At 49.5% G+C, this 23,066-nt stretch overlaps 1 protein-coding gene across 1 annotated transcript in view; it reads left to right on the forward strand.

Moving 5' to 3' along the window:
- Positions 1–23,066, forward strand: part of LOC307237372 (inactive phospholipase C-like protein 2) — a gene marked incomplete at its 3' end in the record, with an annotated part of 81,175 nt that overhangs the window by 38,511 nt on the left and 19,598 nt on the right. Inside the window, 2 exon segments of the mRNA XM_080010085.1 lie at positions 12,032–14,515; positions 22,663–22,866. Coding sequence (XP_079866211.1) covers positions 12,032–14,515; positions 22,663–22,866 — 2,688 coding nt within the window.

Raw genomic sequence — 23,066 nt, forward strand, 5'->3', positions numbered from 1 at the left:
CATTTCATCTCTGCTGAGGCCCCGGGGGGGGGCCATTTCCCTCCCGCTGCCAAAACACAAGAGCCGAGCATCTGGCCAGCGTGGCTGTGGTACCGCCGCCCACGCCACCCCCCCCCCCCCCCCGCACCCACACAGGTGCACGCCGCACCACCACCCCCCACCCCCGCCCGCCAAACCCCTACCACCCCCAACCTTCGTGCCCCCAGCTCCTCCAAAACTCTGTACAGCGCATCCAAAGACAAGCGAGGTTTAAAAATACACTCCTGGTGGGCGGTTGGAGAGAGAGAGAGAACTGTGTACTGTGGACAGGGGAAGGTCTGTGCACTACACATGGTGTGTGTGTGTGTGTGTGTGTGTGTGTGTGTGTGTGTGTGTGTGTGTGTGTGTGTGTGTGTGTGTGTGCACGCACTATGAGGAGGTGTATAAGAATAAGGGCTTTTTATAGCGGGAACGTCAGACATTGATCATTCGTTCCCTCGTGTGTTTCTCTTCAGTATGAACAATAACGTCTAAAAATGGGACAGAGAGAAATAAATTATCATAACGCAAAAGAGATGGTGGGTGTATGCACATGAGCACGCTTGTGTGTGTGTGTGTGTGTGTGTGTGTGTGTGTGTGTGTGTGTGTGTGTGTGTGTGTGTGTGTGTGTGTGTGTGTGTGTGTGTGTGTGTGTGCGTGTGTGTGCTGTGTGTACATGCACCTCTGGCAGTGGAAAGCTGTGCAGAGGAGTGGAGCAGGTTTAAGGTGTCCTCCACTGCAGTGGCTCAGCTCTCTGTTCTCTTCTCCCCTATTCCATCTCCACCCCCTCTACCTCTTTTCCATCTCCCTCTCCTCCACCTCTCTTCCTCTTTATTCCATCTCCCTCGCCTCCTCCTCTCTTCTCCCCTATTCCATCGCCCTCACCTCCTCCTCTCTTCTCCTCTTTTCCATCTCCCTCTCCTCCTCATCTCTTCTCGTCTTTTCCATCTCCTCCTCCTTCACCTCTCCCCTCCTCTCTTCTCTCCCCTCCCCTCCTCCGCTCCTTTCCCGTCGCCACCACCCCCATCTCTCTCTCTCTCCCTCCCTCTCCCTCGCTCTCTCTCTCTCTCTCTCTCTCCCTCCATCAGCTGCAATGCAGCCTGCAGTCAAGGTTACTCCAGCGGCCACGGTGAGAGACGGTGTTGAGGACGCCGGAGCGGCAGAAAGATGGCCGAGCCGCCGCGCCGTCCCATAACACATTCATCCGTAGCCGCGAAGCCACGGAGCCTGGGTTGGCAGATGGGCGGATTCTGTTGCATCTCATCACACATGAGACGTTGCTTCCATCGGATTTGATCCTCACACAGTTTGAACACCGCGGTCGCAGAGGGCGCTCGCCGCACTCTGTCCCGGTTTAAGGTGGTTTCAGAGGACGGCGACGGGCCCGTCCACCCCTGCTTCCACCTCGACCTTGTGTGGCTCGATGTGTACGTGTGTGCCACTTCTTATCTCGCTTTAGTTCTCGAACCGGACTCCTTTTTGCCGCTGCAACACCTGAATTTCCCTCCGGAGATTAATAAACTCTTATCTTGTCTTATCTCTTATCGTACCTCGCTATTTGGGCGTGGAGCTTTCCGTAGAAGAATGGATGGAAATGGAAAGGAAGGCACGACCTGACTAAGGGCGGTCGCTCTGAGAAGGTTCCGAGCTGTGTGTGTGTGTGTGTGTGTGTGTGTGTGTGTGTGTGTGTGTGTGTGTGTGTGTGTGTGTGTGTGTGTGTGTGTGTCTGTCTGTGTGTGTGTGTGGCTATGTTTCTCTGTGTTTTGTTTTCTTATATTCGGCAGACAGAATCTCCTTTTATGTTGCCTCTAATCTTTCAGCACGCTGTCATGTGAAATGAAAGGCTTATCTCTCGGGGGCTAAATGCCGCAGAGGTGTGTGTGGCGCGGTGGCAGGGTGACATTTACTGTTAATGACCTTATTTGGATAGCAGCTTTCATACGCAACACGCAACGCAATGATCTTTCCATTAAAAGGAGGGATGGGTGGATGAATGGAGGGATGGATAGATGAATGAAGCAACGGGTGGATGGATGACTGATAGATGGATGGATGGGGATGGATTGAGGGATGGAGGGATGATGGAATGACGGACGGAGGGATGGAGGGATGGATAGATGAATGGAGCAATGGGTGGATGGGTGGAGGGATGCGGATGGATGGAGGGATGGGTGGATGCACAGGGAGGACGTGCGTCTGGTGGATCCTCTTCCTGCTGTGGCTACCAAGAGGAAACAGGGAAGGATGTCCTGCGATCCCACATCCTGTGTGTTTGTGTGTGTGTGTGTGTGTGTGTGTGTGTGTGTGTGTGTGTGTGTGTGTGTGTGTGTGTGTGTGTGTGTGTGTGTGCGTGTGTGTGCGTGGGTGCGTGTGTGCGTGTGTGTGTGTGTTTGTGTGCGCGCGCGTTGCACGTGTTTGAGCATGTGTGAGCGTGCCATTGTGTGGCTGCGTGTCCATGTGTTTGTACCCGGGCAACCTCCTCTCTCTCTCCTATCTCTCTCCTCCTCTTTCTGCCCCCTCCTTCTCTCCCTCTCCTCTTTTCCCCCTCTCCTCCCCACCACCTCTCCCCTCCCCTTTTCTTTTCTCCGCTCCTCTTCTCCCCCGCTCCTTTTCTCTTCTCCCCTCTACCCCTCGCATCCTCTGCTTCCCCTTCTCCTCTTTCCCTAGCCTCTTCTCCTCTCCTCTCTCCTTATCCTCCCCCTCTGTCCTCCTCCCCCCCTCCTCCTCTCCTCCCCCTTCTCCTCTCTCCCTCCCCTCTTCTCCTCTCCTCCCCCCTCTCCCCCCCTGGTCCTGGCACGCATCCCTGTGTGACCAGGTTACAAACAGCTGCCTGTGTCAGAGGCTGTTGAGGAGGTGATGGATCAGCTCCTGTCCGTCCTTTAATTGTTTCCCCGTATCAATCTCATCTCCTCATCGCTGCAGCGTGTGCCAGGAACAGGGAGGAGAGAGAGAGAGAGAGAGAGAGAGAGAGAGAGAGAGAGAGAGAGAGAGAGAGAGAGAGAGAGAGAGAGAGAGAGAGAGAGAGAGAGAGAGAGAGAGAGAGAGAGAGAGAGAGAGAGAGAGAGCAGAAAGTGGCAGAGAGAGAGAGGGATGAGGCTCAGTGTTAATCCAGCAGCGTTAAGTGACATAAATAACCAAACACACTGTGGTGTTCTGTCGGGCCGGCGTCCCAAGAGATCTGCAAAGATGGCGATGCAAGACGCAATGTGTTTTCCTTTTCAGTGTCGTGTGCAATTCAGTCACGGGGATGTTTGAAATGTGCAAGTCGCAAAGGGATAGAATTGCGGTGGAAAAGCAACGACTTTCGCTTGTGACCCGGGCGCAGTGGTGAGGTCTCCCTCCTTGCAAAACCTCCCCCTCTCTCCCTCCCCCTCCCTCTGGGCCTCAGGTTGGAGTTGCTCTGGGATGGGCCTGGCGTGGTTTGCGCTGGGGCAAACACTGCAACTCAGGGAGTGGGGCGCTGGGTAAACACATAGTTTAAAGATAAGCTTTCACCAAATCGCATCTACACTCAGGCTTTTCTTCAAACAGTTATGGGAGCCCAAAATATTCAGGAATACTATGATTAACGCCAAGGCAGGGAGTAGTAACCAATTCGGCACACGGCGTTCGGCGGCCTGGAGCTGTGTGTTGAATTACTGATAAGTTGAATAACACTTAATTCAAAAACAATTAGAATATAATCTATTATCTTAAAATTCACTTCCTTACCGACCTCTGCCCTGCTATTACACACACACACACACACACACACACACACACACACACACACACACACTCGCAAACACACACTCACTCACACACACACACACATACTCGCAAACACACACTCTCTCTCACACACACACACACACACACACACACACACACACAAACACAAAGAAAAACACACACACACACATTCAAGTTTAAATGTGAGTGTACACGTGCATGCAGGTGCTTCTGTACACACCCGTGCACCTGACTGGAGCTGGGAGGCAGGTACTGTCGGAGATAATTGGCCCCGTGGAGGGTGGAACGCAGCCACTGCAGGAGAAGAGCCCCGCCGGCGCAAACTCACTCAGTGAATTCAGACGGGTCTGTGTTTGGGAGGTGATGCGGGGGGCCGAGCTGAGCCTGCTTAAAGCCGTTCCGCGCGTGCGTGTAATGCGGTAAAATTGTGATCTTTCGCACCGAGACCCGGAGCGAAGCCCGAGTTTTGTATGGTCGGTACCGGAGCAGGCAAATCGACCTTAATACCCCAAGACAGCTGCTGCTCGCTGACAGCTGAAATTTAATCGGTTGCAATGCAAGTCGTGTTTCCAAATAATTACCCATGCAAAATTAACCGCGTTGCCATGTCGACTTCTTATCCCGCCAATTCTGACTGAAACGCCCGTTCCTTTGCACTTTTCGAGGAGGCCGGGATTGGTCGACTTCCGACTTCAGTGAAACGCAGCGTTGGAGTCTACTTTTGTCACCGAAAAGTCGACTTTCAGAAATCCTCGGTCCTGCCACCCCGCGGCCGGCGCCAGGTGCTGTTTTCGGGGGAGTCCCTGTTCTGTACTGCACTGTGAAAGAGGCGTCCAGGACCCTCCGCACCTCCCCCGTGGCTCCGTCCTGCCTCCGCGACTCGATGGCATCGACCGCCCTCCTCCTCCTCCTCCTCCTCCCGCCACCGCTCCGCGCTAATTAGCGGATTGTTCGCTGCACTTTGCCTCATTCAGAGGGCTCTGGGGGATTTTTCGCTTGTTATCGGTGTCGCTGCGATGACGTCAGACGGATGTTGAGATTCCAGGCACAGACACGCGGGTGGATGCGGCTGTACGTGCACTCTCTCGTTCTCGCTCTCTCTCTCTCTCTCTCTCCCTCCCTCTCCTCGTGTTTTTTCCATCACAAACCTTCCGTCGTGCAACGCCTCATTGCGCCGTCGCGACGTGTCACGCGGCGAGCGGTGAAACCACCTGAGTCTTCAGATGAGCACGAAGCGAGAGATTGACCAAACTAACGGTGACAGCTTCTCTCTCTCTCTCTCTCTCTCTCTCTCTCTCTCTCTCTCTCTCTCTCTCTCTCTCTCTCTCTCTCTCTCTCTTCACCCCGCCCCTGTGCTCTACTGTCCTGTTCATTTCCTTATTGTCCTGTCCTCCCCTGCCCTGTTCTGTTGTATCCTGTGTTGTTCTGTCCTGTTCTGTCCCGTGTGGAATTGCCCTTTTCCTGTCCTGTTGTGTTCGGTCCCCTCCCCCTCCTCTCCTGCGTGTTTCGTCCTCGCTCTCTATGCTCTGTCCTGTCCTGCCCTCCCCCGTCCCGTTATTTTTATACCCCCTCCTGGCCTGTCCCGCCTTCCTCTCCTGCTCTGTTCTGTCGGTCTCCGTCCCGTCTTGTTTGATTCTCTCGTCTTCTGTCCTCTTGCCCTGCTCGGTGCTCCGCAGCAGTGTCTCTGCTGGAGTGTTAGAGTGTGACATCTCCCCGCGGCTCTTAATTTAGACGTCAGTCCCTCCAACAAGTCGAACGTGTGGGCGAGTGGTGGCGATGCCTCCAGGCTGCCCAGTGCCGTCTGGATCCCACAACCTCACACCAGGCCGGGGCTTGCCGAGCTGTGAAGGCCTCCCGGGCAGGAGGCTCTTTAGGTCCATGGCGTGCGTGTGTGTGAGTGTGTGTGTGTGTGTGTGTGTGTGTGTGTGTGTGTGTGCGTGTGTGTGTGTGTGTGCGCGTGTGTCTGTGTATTCTGGGTTGTGTTTATGGCAAATTAGACTGATGGAAGTTGCGTCGTTCTTAAACATTATTTCTATTCAAACAAAGTTGAATAATCTCCAGCGGGACGGTGTTATCATTAGTGTGAAATGTCATTGATCTGATGCTAATCTGACGTTACGCATGATGTTATCTTCACACAGACGTTTTCATTCATCTGCTTGTATTTGACTGTCATCACCTGCCTGTGATTACTGAGATCTGAGACTCAGATATTGGGAGGATGTTGATAATATCAGATGAGCTGCTTTGTTGTAATTGTATTATGTTAAACACTATTCATTATAGTGTGTGTGTTTGCGTGTGTGTGTGTGTGTGTTTGCGTGTGTGTGTGTGTTTGCGTGTGTGTGTGTGTGTGTGTGTGTGTGTGTGTGTGTGTGTGTGTGTGCGTGTGTGTGCGTGTGTGTATGTGTGTGTGTGTGTGTGTTTGTGTGTGTGTGTGTTTAGGGTCTGCAGCATTGTGGTTTACATTTCACGGTCGATGTATTCTGGCCTTTGGACACACACACACACATACACACACACACACACACACACACACACACACACACACACACACAGACTTGGCACAAATGACATGTACACATGACTCTCAGTGCAGAATACCATCAAGTCCTGCTTTGTTTTATAATTCAACATAAAACGACAGGCCCCCATCCCCAGTCACCACATCCACCACAGCACGGCGTCCTGCAGGGAGCTCCTTACAGCGCAGGGACGAACATGGAGAGGCCACACCTCCCAAATCTCAACCCGCTGATTGGTTGAACTGTCCAACTTCCTGTCGTGGAGTTGGCTTCGAAACAGAAAATAACAATTAGCAGATAGAAGCGCGCCTTATGGATGAGGTTCGAAAGCGGATTTCTATTTGCGCATCCATATATTTGGGGTCTAAAGATATGCTTTCTTCCATGTTTTCTGTGCATTGGGTTCCGCATCTTTGTGGTGGTGTCTCGAGCTACCAAGACTGCGGAGGAAGTCTCCGACCAGGGGAACCCTCGAGGACAGTGCACTCGCTATCCGCGGCCCAAACGCTGTTCTGTCCCTAATGGATTTTTTGGCACCGTTGGCCGCCGGTGCCTCTATCTTCTTCCGCCGTCGCCATCTTGAGGGAGCGCAGAGCCGTCGCTGACGCCGACCCGCTCTGTGGAGCATCTCGTCGGGGGGAGGAAATCTGCCTCGGCGCGAGGGTGACGTGGAGTGTCGTTCCGCCTAAACCCCAGCCAGTTTAAAGACACGTCAGTCATCCTAGTCCTCCAGAAATAGATATGATGTGTGTGTGTGTGTGTGTGTGTGTGTGTGTGTGTGTGTGTGTGTGTGTGTGTGTGTGTGTGTGTGTGTGTGTGTGTGTGTGTGTGTGTGTGTGTGTGTGTGTGTGTGTGTGTGTGTGTGTGTGTGTGTGCGTGTCTGTGCTGCGTGCAGGAGAGGGTTCCTAATTCCTTTGGAAGCAGAAAGCTCTAGAACAAGGTCCTACAACAGAGCCGAAAAAGCATGCCAAAAAAAAATCGGCACAGTTTTTATTTTCATGCACTCATGTGACTCCTCATCATCGGACAGATGTATTATTTTTATGATAAGGCTTTCAACGCAAACTGTTGATGAAATACACAGTTTTGCATGATAAATTGACGAAGATAGATATAAATGCCGTGAGCTTAATTCCTTGATGCAGAAATTCATTTTAAAAAATTTTCTCAGTTTTTTGTTATGGATTTGTTTGTTTTAGTATGACGTAATGTGATTAATGAGCTCCATGTGTCGGGGTGTTAGCGTGACTACTGGGCGTCGGTGGCCTGTCTGTCAGCCTGCCCGCTCCGATCAGCTCAGCCGCTCCGTCACGTTTGAGCGTCTGACCCCGCCGGTGCCGGAGGCGGCCGCAGGGGGCAGGAGGGGATACTGAAATAACCTCCGTCACCCTGGCAACGGCAGAAACAGGCAGGCGAGCAATCCGACACATACACGATCGGGGGAGGGGGTACGCTGTACCAGAACCACCACCCCCCTACCCCACCCCACCCACCACAAAGGGTGTGAGGCCAGAGCGTCCAGGGAGGGACAACTAATAGATGAGAAGAGGAATGATAATAGACATGGTCACAAAGACAAATAATCCGTCTCAAGAGTGAATAAAACCGTGACCTGCCCGAGACGCTCCCGTCAGAAACGTGAGAACTGACAAGACTCATGATCGATGTCCGCCAGGCCCGACATGGCCCCCCGCCGCCCCCCCTTCCTCCACATAAATAAATCAACGCCACAATTCGGGTCCTCCAGTGGACCAGACGATCGATGGCCGTCTCCGGAGATGTGAGCCCCCATTGTCTGGGTGCCTGTTTGGTTTTGATTAACAGGCGAGATCTGAGGGCAGCGAGCTCCATGTCCTCACCAGCTAATTACAACAGCATGCTAATGGGGGACAACGCCACTCTCCGCACACCCTTTGACCCCACCTCCGTCGCCAAAAAGAAGGCCTGGAAACAATCTGGTCAAAGCGGAGGCCTTTCCTGCCGCTCCGTCCCCGGCTGCCCTCCACCCACTATCAATCTGCTTTTTGTCTCGGTTCTCCTCAAATAACCCCCCGGCCCACGCGTGCAAACACACACACACACACACACACACACACACACACACACACACACACACACACTGATTTGGATCTCCATCTGGTGGATTCTATAAACAGCAGAAGCAGAACAACAGAAAAAGAACAAACTCTTTTTTTAGCCCGTCACACCTCTGGGTGCAGGTGATGTTGGTGGGGACTTCGAGCTGGATCTTATACTAAAGAGGGCTGTGCACGGAGTCTCTTTAACCTCAATCAACGCCTCGCAAAAAACAATAACAAAAGCTCCCAGTTACTCAAGACCCACTTGTGTTCCACAACAGGGGAGACCGGTGCACAGGAAGCAAGGAAACCAGTAAAAAGTCAAGTAGTAAAAAAGTGAAGGAGAAGCAAAGAGGGTTTCTGGCTCAAGTTCCCGTCGTCGTTGAACACAACTCTACCTCTTATAAGTTGGATCACGCTTCGGACACGGCTCCCGAACACAAACGTCCCGCACCATCACTTTCCCCGACGACCCATCTTCTGATCTCCTCATCATTAGTCAGATCCATCGCTCTGTGTGTGTGTGTGTGTGTGTGTTTTTGTATGTGTGCGTGTGTGTGTGTGTGTGCGCGCGCGCGTGCGTGTGCGGAAGCTCTGTACCTCGGCTTAATCCTCGGGGGGGGTTTTTTCAGGATTAAGCGAGCGTGTTCGGTGACAGCGGGTGCGTCTCTCCCAGTGTGGGGTGGTCCACACGTTGTCTCTCTGCCCCCCTAGATGAACAGGGTTAATGTTCCCCTTCCAGCTGAACCAACAGACCGACCCCCTCCCCCCACCGCCGGTGCCCAGCCCCGGCACACAACTGCACGCAAATACCAAATATCTTTTCGGCGAGCGGAGAGGGGGTGTAAACACAAGCCCCAGAACGTTCTGCGGCGGCGGTGTCTAAATGGAGCGCTCCGCCGGAGCCTGGTGGCCGTATTCCAACACCCGATGAGCAGGTCTGTCGGTCTGGGTGGCGTCCCCACATCACGGGGGCTGCCGGTGCCATCTGGATTAAGAAACTGCTGAACCCTTCAAAAACGTTTTTTTTTTTTGTTTGTTTTTTTTCTATCCCCACCAGCGCAGAGTTTGGATGTCGGACTCTCCGGCAGAGCTCCCCCCCGGAGGTCAACGCCACAGCCAAGGCCGCTTCGCGATTGGAGCGACGTCACGATTACCCTACCGTAACGATTACCGTAAAGTTCACCGAGGCTTTCTCTCGCGACCGGAAGCAAATCCGCTGATTGTGGAGACTGCACGGGGAACGGGGACTTTTTTCCGAATTTGTTGCGAAACATGGCGATCGCTGCCGCCGGCTCCGACCTCTGTCTCGGAGGAATGTGTGAACAGGGTGGGGTGGGGGTGGGGGCGGTGTTCGAACTATTCAGAGCATAGGAGATGGAGGTCGTATGACAAGGGCAGAGACTCTGAGAGTGATTACGGCGTCTTGTCATCAGCTTCGCCTCAAGTGGTGCTCGTTAATCGTCACAAGGTGTCGGGCGTCATCCGCCCCTGGCCGTCAGGTGGACGATGGGTGGTCGCGGAGGGGGTTTCCTCTAAATGGGAGCAAAGCCCGGGGGAGATCCATCAGGCCTGCGAAGGGGGGTGGAGGAGGGGGGGGCGGGTTCCTGCGGATGATTGGGACCACGATCGGGTTATGGGACTGACCGATTTTATTAAATATCTTTCACTTCCAATTTATTATACATTTGTACTTGTATTAAAGGTTTGTACTGCATAGAATTGTATTGAAGTCTACAAGTTGGCCTTTAAAATAATAATAGGGCAGCTGACTTGGGGGGGCCGGTAAATAGTAAAGTAAATAGTGACTGCAGTCATTTTCCCCTGCTTGATGGACGGGAAGACACGGCTTTTGGGATTTCCAAACATGGACAACCAGCGGGCGTGGATTCAGATCAATCCCGAGAACATCAGAAACAGTTTATATGCAAAGGCCCAGTTTCTGGTAAAGGCCAAAGCTGTGATCTCACAGAGGAGCTCAATGTGAAAGGTGGGCCGAACGTACGCCGCCCCGCCGCGCAGATCAGAAGCGTCTGTCATCTGGCATCCGGCGCGATCGTGACATTTTATTTGCAGATTAAATGTCACACCCATAATGGCGATGAACAACAATACAATAAAACATGTCTACCTACTGCAGAAGTGCTGTCTGTTGAGGTTAAGAATTGGAACACGAAATTCATTCAGACAGCTCATTTGCCTCAGCCTATCTAACGGAGTTCCCAACAGCTCTGCTGTAATCCACATGAGGGTAAATATTTGATTATTCAGCTATTTCTGAATTTTAAGTGCATTACTGCCTCAGAGCAAGGAGATCCTGGGTTCGATTCCCGCCTGGGGCGCTGTTGGCACCGTGCTCCGGCGGCCTATCTCCCAAATAGGAGCCTTTCTGTGTGGAGTTTGCATGTTCTCCCCGTGCTCACATGGGGTTTCCTCCACCTACCATCAGTAAGGACCCCCGCCAAAAACATGCACACATCATCGTCTGACCAGCGATGGACACTCGGTACCAGGTCCTGCCCCCCCCAGGGGAAGGACAAGCCAGGATGGGTCAAATGCAGGGGCCTCATTTCACCGGCCCCCATCCAAAGCATGTGTGTGTGTATGCATGTGTTGTATTGTGGTGTGTTGTGTGACAATTAAAGATTCTTCTTCTGATTGCAAAATTATATTCTAATTTTGCATTCATAAGGTAATGTTAAACTCTTGTTTTCCCAGCCCTTAACTTTGTTTGAGAAATAAGACCATGGAGATTTGAGCCAAACCAAAATGGTGAATGGAGCTTTTGCCCTATCATTACACAGAGAAATGCTCTTTTTAAAGAAACAGCCTCATATGGCATTCATTATAGTACTATTTGTCTTGAAGGGGAAAAAAAAACATAATGTAAGCTGCCTTTACATTGCAATGACTACTAAACTACAACTGAACAGATTTTGCAGAAAAGATTGTACGATTTTATTTAGGCTATTTGGAGCTATTTGTCTCACTTACAATGTACTGTTTTGAATTTATTTTAAAAGATTGATCAGTTTTGTCAAGTTAGAAGTGAAATGTCACGCTAGGTGTCGCATGGGGTCTATCAACTACTGTGTCCCAGCTTGATAAAGACTAGTCCCAGTGTGTCTCCCAGCCACCAAGGACTGAGTGAAGACAGGGCTGAGTGACTGACTGAGTGAGGACAGGAAAAATAATTATACTCACCAAGTCGTTGATAACGGCTGTTAATATAAGCTGTCATACTTGGGATTCAGTGCCTCGGTCCGAGCAGAGATAAAACATCTTTGTCTTTAACCTTTTTCTTGTTAAGATTCTTTCATTTATCAAATTTACACATTTTGCCTGCTCATGCTCAGCAAATTCTGGTCTTTGGAATAAACTCGCTGAGACTTCAAATCAGTCAGAGTGCACATGTGTGACCATGGAATAGGTGCCAACCCAGAGTTAAAGCAAAGTGGGAATGAAAACCAAAACCACCAAGGATGAACCCTGTGCACAAGCTGGACTACACGCCTGAAAATAAACTCCATAAATCGAAAGCTTTCACACTGTATGTCTATCTCTGGGCATTTGAGTCCCAGAAATGTACGGTTGTAATTATTACACATACTTACCTGTTCCAGAGTTTGTGTTTATTGTTAAACAAGCTTATTTTTCTTCTTCCCTTTCTCTCTCCAGGATGTCTCCAAGCAGAGGCAGGTGAGGAAGAAGACCGTTTCCTTCAGTTCCATGCCCAGTGACCGCAAGATCAACAGCACGGCGGCCTGCATGGCCTTCATGATGGAAGGCTGTGAGATGAAGAAAGTGCGCTCAAATTCGCGCATGTACAACCGCTACTTCCTACTGGACCCAGACATGCACTGGCTGCGATGGGAGCCCTCCAAGAAAGATTCAGAGAAGGCCAAACTGGCCATCAAGAGCATCAAGGAAGTGCGTCTTGGGAAGAAGACCCCAGTACTGCGCAGCAATGGCCTCTCTGATCAGTTCCCTGATGAGTGTGCTTTCTCTATAATATATGGGGATAACTATGAGTCATTAGACCTTGTGGCTAGTACTGCGGATGTTGTCAGCACGTGGGTTATGGGCCTGAGGTACTTGGTCTCGTATGGCAGGCACCCTGTTGGCATGCTAGAGCCAAGTCAGCCCAGCTTGAGAACATCCTGGATTGGTTCTGTGTTTGAATTGGCGGATGTGGGGAAGGTGGAACACATAGAGCTGTTCAGAGCCAGCCAGATCATCAAAGGGCTCAACCCGGGCATGAAAGAGTCCCAGATAGAACTGAAGTTCAAGGAACTCCAGAAGGCCAAGGACCAATATGGAGAGGACATAAACATGGACACATTTGTAGAGGCATACTGTGAACTATGTACACGGCCAGAGATCTTCTTCCTGCTGATGCAGTTCTCCAGTAATAAGGAGTATTTGGACAGTAAAGATCTCATGCTGTTTGTGGAAGTGGAGCAGGGAGTAGAGGCAGTAACCGAGGACATGTGCAGGGATATTGTCCAGAAATTTGAGCCGTCTGCTGAAGGGAGAGAGCGAGGATACCTCTCCATCGACGGTTTTACACACTACCTCCTTTCCTCCGAGTGCCACATCTTTGACCCCCAGCATAAGCGTGTGTGCCAGGACATGACCCAGCCCTTATCCCACTACTACATCAACTCTTCTCACAATGCCTCCCTCCTTGAAGACCACTTCTGGGGCTCCTCCGACATCAGCAGCTACATCCGAGCTCTGAGGATGGGCTGCCGCAGCCTGGAGGTTGTTGTATGGGACGGGCCAGATAATGAACCGGTGGTATATGTGGGCAGCTCTGTAGCCTCTCAGCTAGCTTTTTCCAAGGTCCTCGACATTATAAACCAGTACGCTTTTGAAAGCTCTGAGTATCCCCTGATCTTCTGCTTGGTCACCCATTGCTGTATCCCCCAGCAGAGGGTCATGGCCCAGCACATCAAGAAGATCTTTGGCGATAAACTGTATGTTGAGGCTCCTGACAAAGATGAACACTACCTGCCCTCCCCAGAGAAACTCAAAGGTAAAATCCTAATCAAGGGCAAGAGGCTTCCCCCCAGCTGCACTGACTCAGAGGGGGAAGTGACAGATGAGGAGGAAGGTCTAGAAATGTCCCGAAGAGTAGCAGCTGATGAGAAGGACCAGCTAAATGGCTTGTGTAAGAGACTCAGGCTGTGTAGGGAGCTGTCCGACCTTGTATCTCTCTGTATGTCAGTACAGTTCAGGGACTTTGAAATATCTAAGAGGGGCCAGAAATACTGGGAGATCTGCTCTTTCAACGAGGTTGACGCAAACAGGTTTGCCAATGAATTCCCAGAGGATTTTGTCTGCTATAACAAGCGCTTTCTCTCCAGGATATATCCCACACCAATGCGGATTGATGCCAGCAACATGAACCCCCAGGACTTCTGGAAATGTGGCTGCCAGATCGTGGCCATGAACTACCAGACTCCAGGACTGATGATGGACCTGAACCTGGGCTGGTTCAGGCAGAATGGGAACTGTGGTTATGTGCTGCGGCCGGCCATCATGAGGGAGGAGGTGTCCTACTTCAGTGCCAATGCACGGGACTCCCTACCCGGTGTGTCTGCCCAACTGCTGCACATCAAGGTAATCGGCGGCCAGAACCTGCCCAAACCCCGTGGCTCGGCTGCCAAGGGTGACGTTGTGGAGCCCTATATCTACGTAGAGATCCATGGTATCCCTGCAGACTGCGCAGAGCAGAGGACCAAGACTGTATCCCAGAATGGGGACAACCCCATTTTCGATGAGAGCTTTGAGTTTCAGATCAACCTACCTGAGCTGGCGGTGCTGCGTTTTGTGGTGCTGGATGACGACTACATAGGCGACGAGTTCATCGGCCAGTACACTATTCCGTTCGAGTGTCTGCAGCCGGGCTACAGACACGTGCCCCTACAGTCTCTGACTGGGGAGTTCCTGCCTAACACCACCCTATTTGTACACATAGCCATTACCAACAGGCGGGGCGGCGGGAAGGCCCACAAGAGGGGCCTGTCCGTGAGAAAGAGTCGCAAGGCCAGGGAGTACACCTCCGCCAAGACGACAGGCATCAAGGTGGTGGATGAGCTCTTTAGAGCCTCCACTCAGCCCCTCCGGGAAGCCACCGATCTCAGAGAGAATGTGCAGGTAAGAAATTAGATATTAGTGATTATTTTACTGATATATGCACAAGTTATCCCCATAATAAAAAAGTTCAAGGTTTACCAAGCGTAAATACATTTTTTTTAATTATACTGCCAAAATGAAACAACCTACAATAGCTACATTCTTCCTGGTGAAGTAATGAAACTGTCCAATATAATACTCTTTGACAGTTAAACCAGATTTGGTGAGATATGCATTGAATAAAGTTTGGAATCATATTTGAATCGAAATTATTCTTATTTAATATATAATATTATAATATAATATAATATAATACTTATACTTATGTAATAATTATATTCAACTTCTTTTGATAGTTATAAAACGAGGGGAGCGTTTGAAAAAGTTACTAAAAGCTCACCGCAGTAACTGGGGCAGATAGAGAGGAAAGTATTCTTTATCTATTAATAATCAGACTGCTGCCTTTTCAGCTTCAGTGAATAGGAAATAGTGGGAAAAAGTGGCTCATCTGGGTCCTCTTGTGCTTGCTAAATGTTTGTTATTAATATTTTGTGGAAGGAGAGGGGACACTAAAATGACAACATTGTACAATTAGATGGATTACGAATAGTGTAATCATTAACAGGGGGTCGATTAGTGTTTAGAGGACAGCGGCTGGTTTCCAGGCACTCAGTGGACCTGTTGTAAAACTCCATTTGATGCGGCAGTGGAAGTGGGTAACTATTTATTTTGCTTATGACAAGCAGTAAAGAGCATTAGCGTGAGCCTGCCACTGTGTTTGTGGCTGGGAAGGGATGTGATGTGAAGCTTGTCTCAGTCTTCGTCCCCTGGCGAGAAGATAAGCCGATGGAATGAGTCTTTTAACATGCAGCAGGCACGTATGTATCATCAGTAGTCTAGTTCAGACTCCTCCAATGCCATTCAAAATAGAATCCATCCCGCGGTATGCTTCAACCTTTATTGGCCGTGCTGCTTACCACTATTACTATCTCCCCGGGCTGTTTATCTCTGACAGCAACGCTTTGTGTTTCGCTTGAATTACTGTGTATTCTTTGGGAAATAGCATTCCAGGTTTCTGCATTAATCAGTTAAAAGAGGCATCGCCGAGGTTATTAGGTTCGCATTCTATACTCCATAGATTTATTTTTGCCCCATTTTTATCCTCCATAGATTCCCCTCTTTACATTTATTTACTGCGGTGTAAATTCAATCTCACTTTGATTTGTATTTATTTCCGTGCTTTGCTTTAGTGTTCCTTTCATGTGGAGGCATAATAAAACTCAGAGCTACACAAAATAAGGTCAAATAAGCAGTGGGATTTTTTATACAGGATTCCGGCAGAGGAATCAGGCAGAAGCCTCTTTTATTTTCTCAATGTTTTTTAGTTGTGTGAAAAAAAATTTAGTTAAAGGGGGATTTTCTCTCGTATTGAACATTTCCATCGCAGTGATGTTCAGCACTCGGTCAAGGTAAAGATCTGCAGTCCTCTGGGCTCTGAGACATATACAATGCTTGATGGCCAGATTGAGTGGGAAGTTTATGTGGCTCGAAAGGCTCAAAACTAGACGAGGACACGTGTGCATGTTCCTCCCGATACTTGAAGCTCACAAAGTAATGCGCCACACCCTCCAAGTCCGCGGTACCATGGTGTGCCAGTCTGACTTCTCATCGAGTAAAGTCTGTTCCGGCCTTTTTTCTCTGCCAACACATGATTTAATGGACTGACAAACCAGAGATTCTGATCGGACCGAACTAAACAAGCTGTGATGGGATGAGAGATCCTGTCCTGCTGTCTTGCATCTTTCGTTTGTAGAAATGGACATGCTCTTTTAATGTGATATTTTCTTCCCTTTAAAATCATCAGTACAAAGATGGATGTGTTTGTGTTCCTGGGTTATTTTGTAAATGTCCGCTTGAATAGAATAGGAGTAGGGGGAAATTTCAGGGAAATTATGGAAAATATGTGTGCGATTGCTACTGAATGATGAGTAAAAATGAATTGAAGGTAATTGGCAAAGCAAAATGCTTTCACACACGAAAAAAAGCCTTTGCATTACCATCATCAGCTTTTATGATGACAAACGTTTGTAATTGCAAACAGCTATTCTACCATCTTTGCCGGTGTGTGGGTCAGTACACAGCAGCAGCCAGTCCTGAACAAGCTGTAACATGTGTCTTGTAGTGTATGGTGGATGTTGAATGTAAATCAATATGAAAGGTCACACCAAGCGGAAGCATCATCGTCGTGAACGAGTGGCAAAAGGGTCATGCCACGAGGCTCTTAAGCCCCTCGGGTTTTTTTCACAGATGGGACCGATCCGATCTAGTATTAGTATCGTGTGCCGATACTGACGTCATTCACAGATCTTATATCGGACGGATGTCGCCGATCCACGTGATTCCAAATTCTATTCTATAGCTTGCGCTGGACCAGGAAACCGCCATTTTAATTTTCTTATTTAATGGTCTGCCTCCTCCAGAATTAAACTCGGCAAATTATAAACTTGTAAAGCGCAATGCACGAATATGGACTGGCAGTTGGAGCTGAACACTAAATATTAGTAAAAAATAACACTAACACTAAAATTGCTATTCGATTGTGTATATTTTTTTATAAATAAATAATTGATGATAAATGTTTTGACTTACGTTAGCCAATCTATTCACAAGTAATGAACAATACGCACATTAGAGAGAAATATTCCCAGTAACGGTGTAAGAAGTCGGCGCCGGCCGAGACGCACCAGCGCACCGATGTGTTTCCCTCTCTGCCGGCGTTTAACTGTGTGTACAAGGGAGAGTGCGCCTTTGACCACAAAGTCCAGTAATTCCAAAGATGTAGCGATTAAAGTGGGAAATAAACCCAACCATCACTGAAGGAATTTCCTCTAGAGGTTCCCAACCACCGGCTTGTGGACCATACCTGGGATTTTTTCACCAGTGAACTGCTTCATAACTGACCAGCAGCAGGAAACGGAGTAAAATAAATACATCTAGAGTTTTATTTGCTTTGTTTGAAAAAAAATATCGCTCTGATCGAAGCTTCGGAGCAGCCCCCCAGTACTAAATTTTAGCATTAACAACTTCAAATATTAAAAAGAATAAACCATACAAATTTGAATGGGACTATAGAGAAATATCTGCAGCTCTAAATAACATACATACGTATGCACAAATGTATCATAATCGGATCGGAACTAAAAAACAGTAGATTGGTGCATCTACATTTTTTTGAGGCCTTGGCTCTATTTCTCCGGGCGCAAAGTGTAAACTGGAACATAGATCCCCATAGAGGTCCTTTCAAAAGATGACTTAAATTAAAATATTGAATTACCAAGCCTGGTAAGCATCAACCACATATAGAAAATCGCTGATGTCTGGTCCTAAGGTGGATTACTGAGTTAAATTAACAAACTAATGTATTTTCCCCCACAACAAATGAAACCTCACATATGTAGAGAAATATTATCATTCCAGAAGGAAATATAGGACATATAGGAAGTATACCGTACCCGTCAGCAACACTAAGCAGGACTGTCTCCTTGCTGCTTGAAGCCACTACATGTGGGCTCTGGACAAACTGACTTGTCAAGCAATAGATTTGTGTAGGAAACAAATCTGTCTATTTATTTATATGGTATTATTAAGCATTAATATGTTTTATCAAATGTACAACAATATATCCATTGCATGTTTTTTTTTTTTCATTTTTATAATCCAACCACAAATAACTGTTAACAAAAAATAATCAGAAAACCCTTTATTACAGAAACAGCTTAATAAATACACATGTATAGATTGTGGAAACGCCCTGCATCCTCGTCTGGTTAATGTGACAAACCCACCGCTGCCGTCCCTGCCTTCTCCTTCCGACCCATGGAGAACAACCGGCGCCGCCTTCATCCTGCCGATAGCTGCAATGTATTTATAGATTATTACTTATTCCAGCGATAAAACGCGTTGTATTCCAGCCAGAAGCCGATGTGTGAAATATAAACAAATATAATTATAAACATAATCGCCAGATAAACAGACTCCAAGTGCGAATGAAGTGAAAAGTAAAAGGTTGAAAAACGAAAGCAGAGATTCCCTTAATTCCCTTCAGTCCAAAGTCTCGGAACGCCGCCCGGGCGGCGGAACGAAGACGGACCCGGAAGGAATGGACGAGCCGTCAAAAGACGCGCCGCCTTCGCCTCGATGACGTGCCGCCGGCGATGCCGTCACCCTGATGATGATTGTCCTTAGATCCCCTGGCAGTTGAATCTGTCCTTTGCAGCGTCTAATCATCCCCTGTTGATAACAAACGGGGGAGACTGCACGAGAAATGGGAAATTGCAGGTGTGCGTTTGGATGTGAGATACCAGCGAGGCTTTCAAAGCCTCTCCTTTGTCACAAACAGCCTTGCCCCGGCAATTGCTCCCCCGTCTCATGTCTGGCGGTTTTTGAAATGTAAATCCCCGTTATTGAGATGGAGAGATGTGCCCTGCACGCACAAGAGAGAGAGAGAGAAGCGAGAGCACGAGGAGGAGAAAGACATTGAACTTTGAAATGCACTTGACAATAGAGAGGTGAGTGTGCTTTGTAGATCCAGGCTGGGGTCGGGCTCCCGTCTGCGGAGCTGTCGCGCAGGGTTCCACTCGCACGCCAGCGCCGGCGGTGTCCTCACTGACATCCGTCTTGATAAAGAACCTTCTGTTCCCAGAGACTCTGCCTGTGACTCACGCGGAAGATTACAACGCAGAGGAAGAGAAAAGGGAGAAACTCTGCGTATTGAATACCCTCGCTGCCGCACTCCTCCGCGACGGGCCTTTTTTGACCCTTGCCTAAGCAGTTGTCAGTGGACAGTTGTCCGTCAGCCTGCGTGTCAAAGACACTTTCTCGACCCGGGGAGCTCAGGAAAAAAACAAACAAATGTATCCTCAAAGTGCCAAAGGGTTCAGGGCTGGGATCTTGTCTTGGGTGTCTCTGCCTGGAGTTCCTCTGGATCTCCAGGCTCCTCCAGGTTCCTCCAGATTTCCTCCAGGTTCCTCCAGGTTCACATGCACGTTAGACTGAATGTGGACTGGTTCAGAGTGTCAGCTGCCATCTTCATGACTCTGTCTGTGAACAGCTGGTGGAATGGATGGAAGGATGGATGGAAGGATGAAAGGAAGGATGGATGGATGGATGGATGGATGGGAGGATAGATGGAAGGATGGATGGATGGAAGGATGAAGATTTTTCAGATAACAGTTCAGTACATGAGGATCCAGGCAGGAAAACTGATTTTATCTCCCCTCTGCTGCACATGAACCCTGCAAAGCATGCAGAGCAGCTGGTGAAGCATGCACACACACACACACACACACACACACACACCAGCATACCAGCTCAGCTTCATGCAACACCACTCAACACTGTGGGCCAGAGAGAGAGGGAGACAGGGGGAGAGAGAGGGAGACAGGGGGGAAGAGAGGGAGAGAAAGATAGAGAGGGGAACAAAGGATGCAGTGTAACCAGACACGCAGCTTTATTTTAGGGAATGTTTGTGGTGGAGGAGTATCTTGGGTGGAGGGTGGGTGGTAAGCTGTGCGTGTGCGTGTGCGTGTGGGTGGGTGTGTGCGTGCGTGTGAGTTCGGGGGAGTTAATTAAAAACACAAGCCTGGAAACAGGATGGCTTTTTATTGCACAACAATAATCCCCGAAAACACACACACACACACACACACACGCACACACACACACACACACACACACACACACGCACACACACCCACGCACAGAGTCACCCAGCAGGGGTCTAATCGGGGCTGATCTTGGATCCTCCTCTCCTCCTGCCACTGAGTGGCCCACACAATTTTGCAGACTCTGCATAGAGATGCCCGCCGTGTACCCCGGCTCCCCCTCCTCCGCCCTGCCTCCCTCCCCCTCCTCCGCCCTGCCTCCCTCCCCCTTCTCTGCCCGGCCTCCCCCGGCTCCCCCCTGCCTCCAGGAAGGTCGGGCTCCCTGCTCCCGGCTCGGAGGTGGGAACAGGAGGATTCTCTCTGGCGACCGGAGCTTTGACCTCTGGGAGACGCAGAGCGCTGCTGCTCTGCTTCCAAAACGGCAGGACGTCGACTCTGTCGCTCCTGGATGCTCCCTCTCTCTCTCTCTCTCTCTCTCTCTCTCTCTCTCTCTCCATCTGTCAGTCTCTCCCTCTCCCCCAACATCTTCTGTTATTCCTCTTCCTCAAATGCTCTTTTCCTGTCTGCCTCTATTAATCTCTCTCTCTCTCCCCGTTCTGTCCTCCTCGCCCTCTCCCTCCATCCCTCCCTCTCCTTTCCTTCTCTCTCTCTCTCTCTCTCTTACTCAACCAAGCCAGCTGATGGATGCAGCGTGAGCCCGGTGGAACATGCTAGAAGACTCTAGTCTATTTTGACCAGAGGGCAGGCAGGCCACAGCGTGAGGCATTGGAGAAAGGGAGGGTGGGGCGGTGCACGGAACGAATGGATAGTGACAGATAAGACGAGAGCGAGCGAGAACAAACAAGGGAGAAAAAGGAATCGGGAAAGGGCGTTCCGCGGGTGAGCAAAGAGGGCCTCCCGGCAGCGCTCAGACACTGGGTTCATAAAACCGCGGTCGGTCGGCGGAGCAGACCGATGTCATGGGAACGGCGAGATCCCTCGCACCGAAACAAACACCCACGGATATCTCAGCCAGCCCGGCTCTGAGAAATGGGTCGGGAATCCTCTCATCAGAGCGGCATCCTCCTCTCGCCTCAAGGTCGTCGGAACGGCACCTTCTGATCCTCGAGGTCATCGGAAATGTGTGTTTTCCATTAGAATCATATCCGTTCGCCAAGACGAACAAATACACATGAGATTCTCTGAAAAACAGCTAGGTTCAGTGTTTTAATTTAACGGCATCTGCTGGCACGTCAGGGCACGGGAACCATAGACAGATCCAGAGAGATCCAGAGAGATCCAGAGGGCTCCCTGAGTGCTGGTCAATGAGCTGCAGGATGAGATAAGATAATACTAAACTAATCCCCGGGGAGAAAGTCGGGCTCTATGGGACCTCTGTAACTCAGGCGGAGCAGGCTCTAGTCTAGGAGGCCCCAGTCAAAATGTTCTTACTCCACGAGATAAAGGTGGGTGCCGATATATTTGGCCGATACATACTATGCAATATTTAAAAATGTCCATTTCAAGGGCCAGCAAAACCCACTGTCAGTGCCACAGTACTTGAAGAAGCGATGTAACGGTTCTCTGTGGAAAGAAAGGATGATTCTTCTGTGGCATCACTCCAAAGCATCATTTTCAGTTCCAATGCCTCCAATACATCAAGGCCACTATAAAGCGGTGCGAGGATCACAAAACTCACGGTCGGGATGGTGTCGCGGTTTTGAGTCGCCGATTGGATCATTTTTCGGATCAGCAAGACAGAAGAAAAAAGAAAGGGAGACAAATATGACTTTGCTTCCCATTTATTTTCTAAGACGCTCAAAGCTTTTGCCCACGGTCTCGAATGAAAAAGATATGATAAGTTTCCGAAACTGAATTGAATCCCAATTAGAAACCAGTATCATGTTTCATTTCTCACGTGAAACTCAATTTCATGAAAATCGGTTCCGAATTAAGCGAGTTACAGTCTATTTTGTAGAGACGGCTGCATCTCTCAATACACATTACATTTGTTTTTACGGGTGGATCTTGGCGGCTCCAATATGGCCAACGAGCAGACGCAGAGCAGGGACATTTGCTTCCCGAAATGTCGTAAGGATAGCAGCGACAGAGCGCGACGTACCCTAAACCACTCATTGCGCTTCGGAGTAAAACACAGAAGCCATCTGTGTTGTCGACCTTCCTTTCACTGCAACTCTGCATCTGGGTTTATGGAATCATTTCTTTGAAAAGGGACAGCGGCAGTAAAACTGTATTTCACCATCATGGTTACATTTTACAATTGATCCGCGGTTCACACGCGAGCCGAACCGCGGGGGGCGACCCGTATGGATCACGGATCAACTACGTTCCCTTACACCACTAGCCACTTTGGTCAATTGCTTTGGTCAGAATTTTGTGGCCCGTCTCTCTGTTAAAGTTTTGGATGTATGGTCGAAGAGAAGTGACAAAAACGTGAAGAGAAGTGAAACAAAAAACAGTATGCACGCCTTCCCATAATGCTCCCTGTATCTCTCTGTTTCCCAGAATGCCATGGTGTCGTTCAAAGAGCTGTGTGGCCTGACCCCAGCCGCCAACATGAAGCAGTGTATTCTGACGGTGTCCACCTGGTTGATGAACAGTGAGCAAAGCCTGAGCGTCACGGTGGACCTGAGCGAGACCTACCCTGCCATGGGGGCCCAGGGCCCCGTGCCGGAACTCCTGCGGAAAGTGCTGAACGCCTACGACATGGTACACCCAAATCCCTGCATACACAAATGCACGACACAAACTATAAACATACTCATATATAAGAGGCACTGTCTGGACTGAGGTGGGACAGTCTTTACATTACAGGATGTCGTTTAGCACACACTTTTGTCCAAAGCCACAGTATCAACCCAAACTGTATGTCACAGTCACAGCTCAACATTCTCTAGAAACAAGCACTA

This window comes from Zeus faber (assembly GCF_960531495.2).
Source record: "Zeus faber genome assembly, chromosome: 11".
Lineage (NCBI taxonomy): Eukaryota > Metazoa > Chordata > Actinopteri > Zeiformes > Zeidae > Zeus > Zeus faber.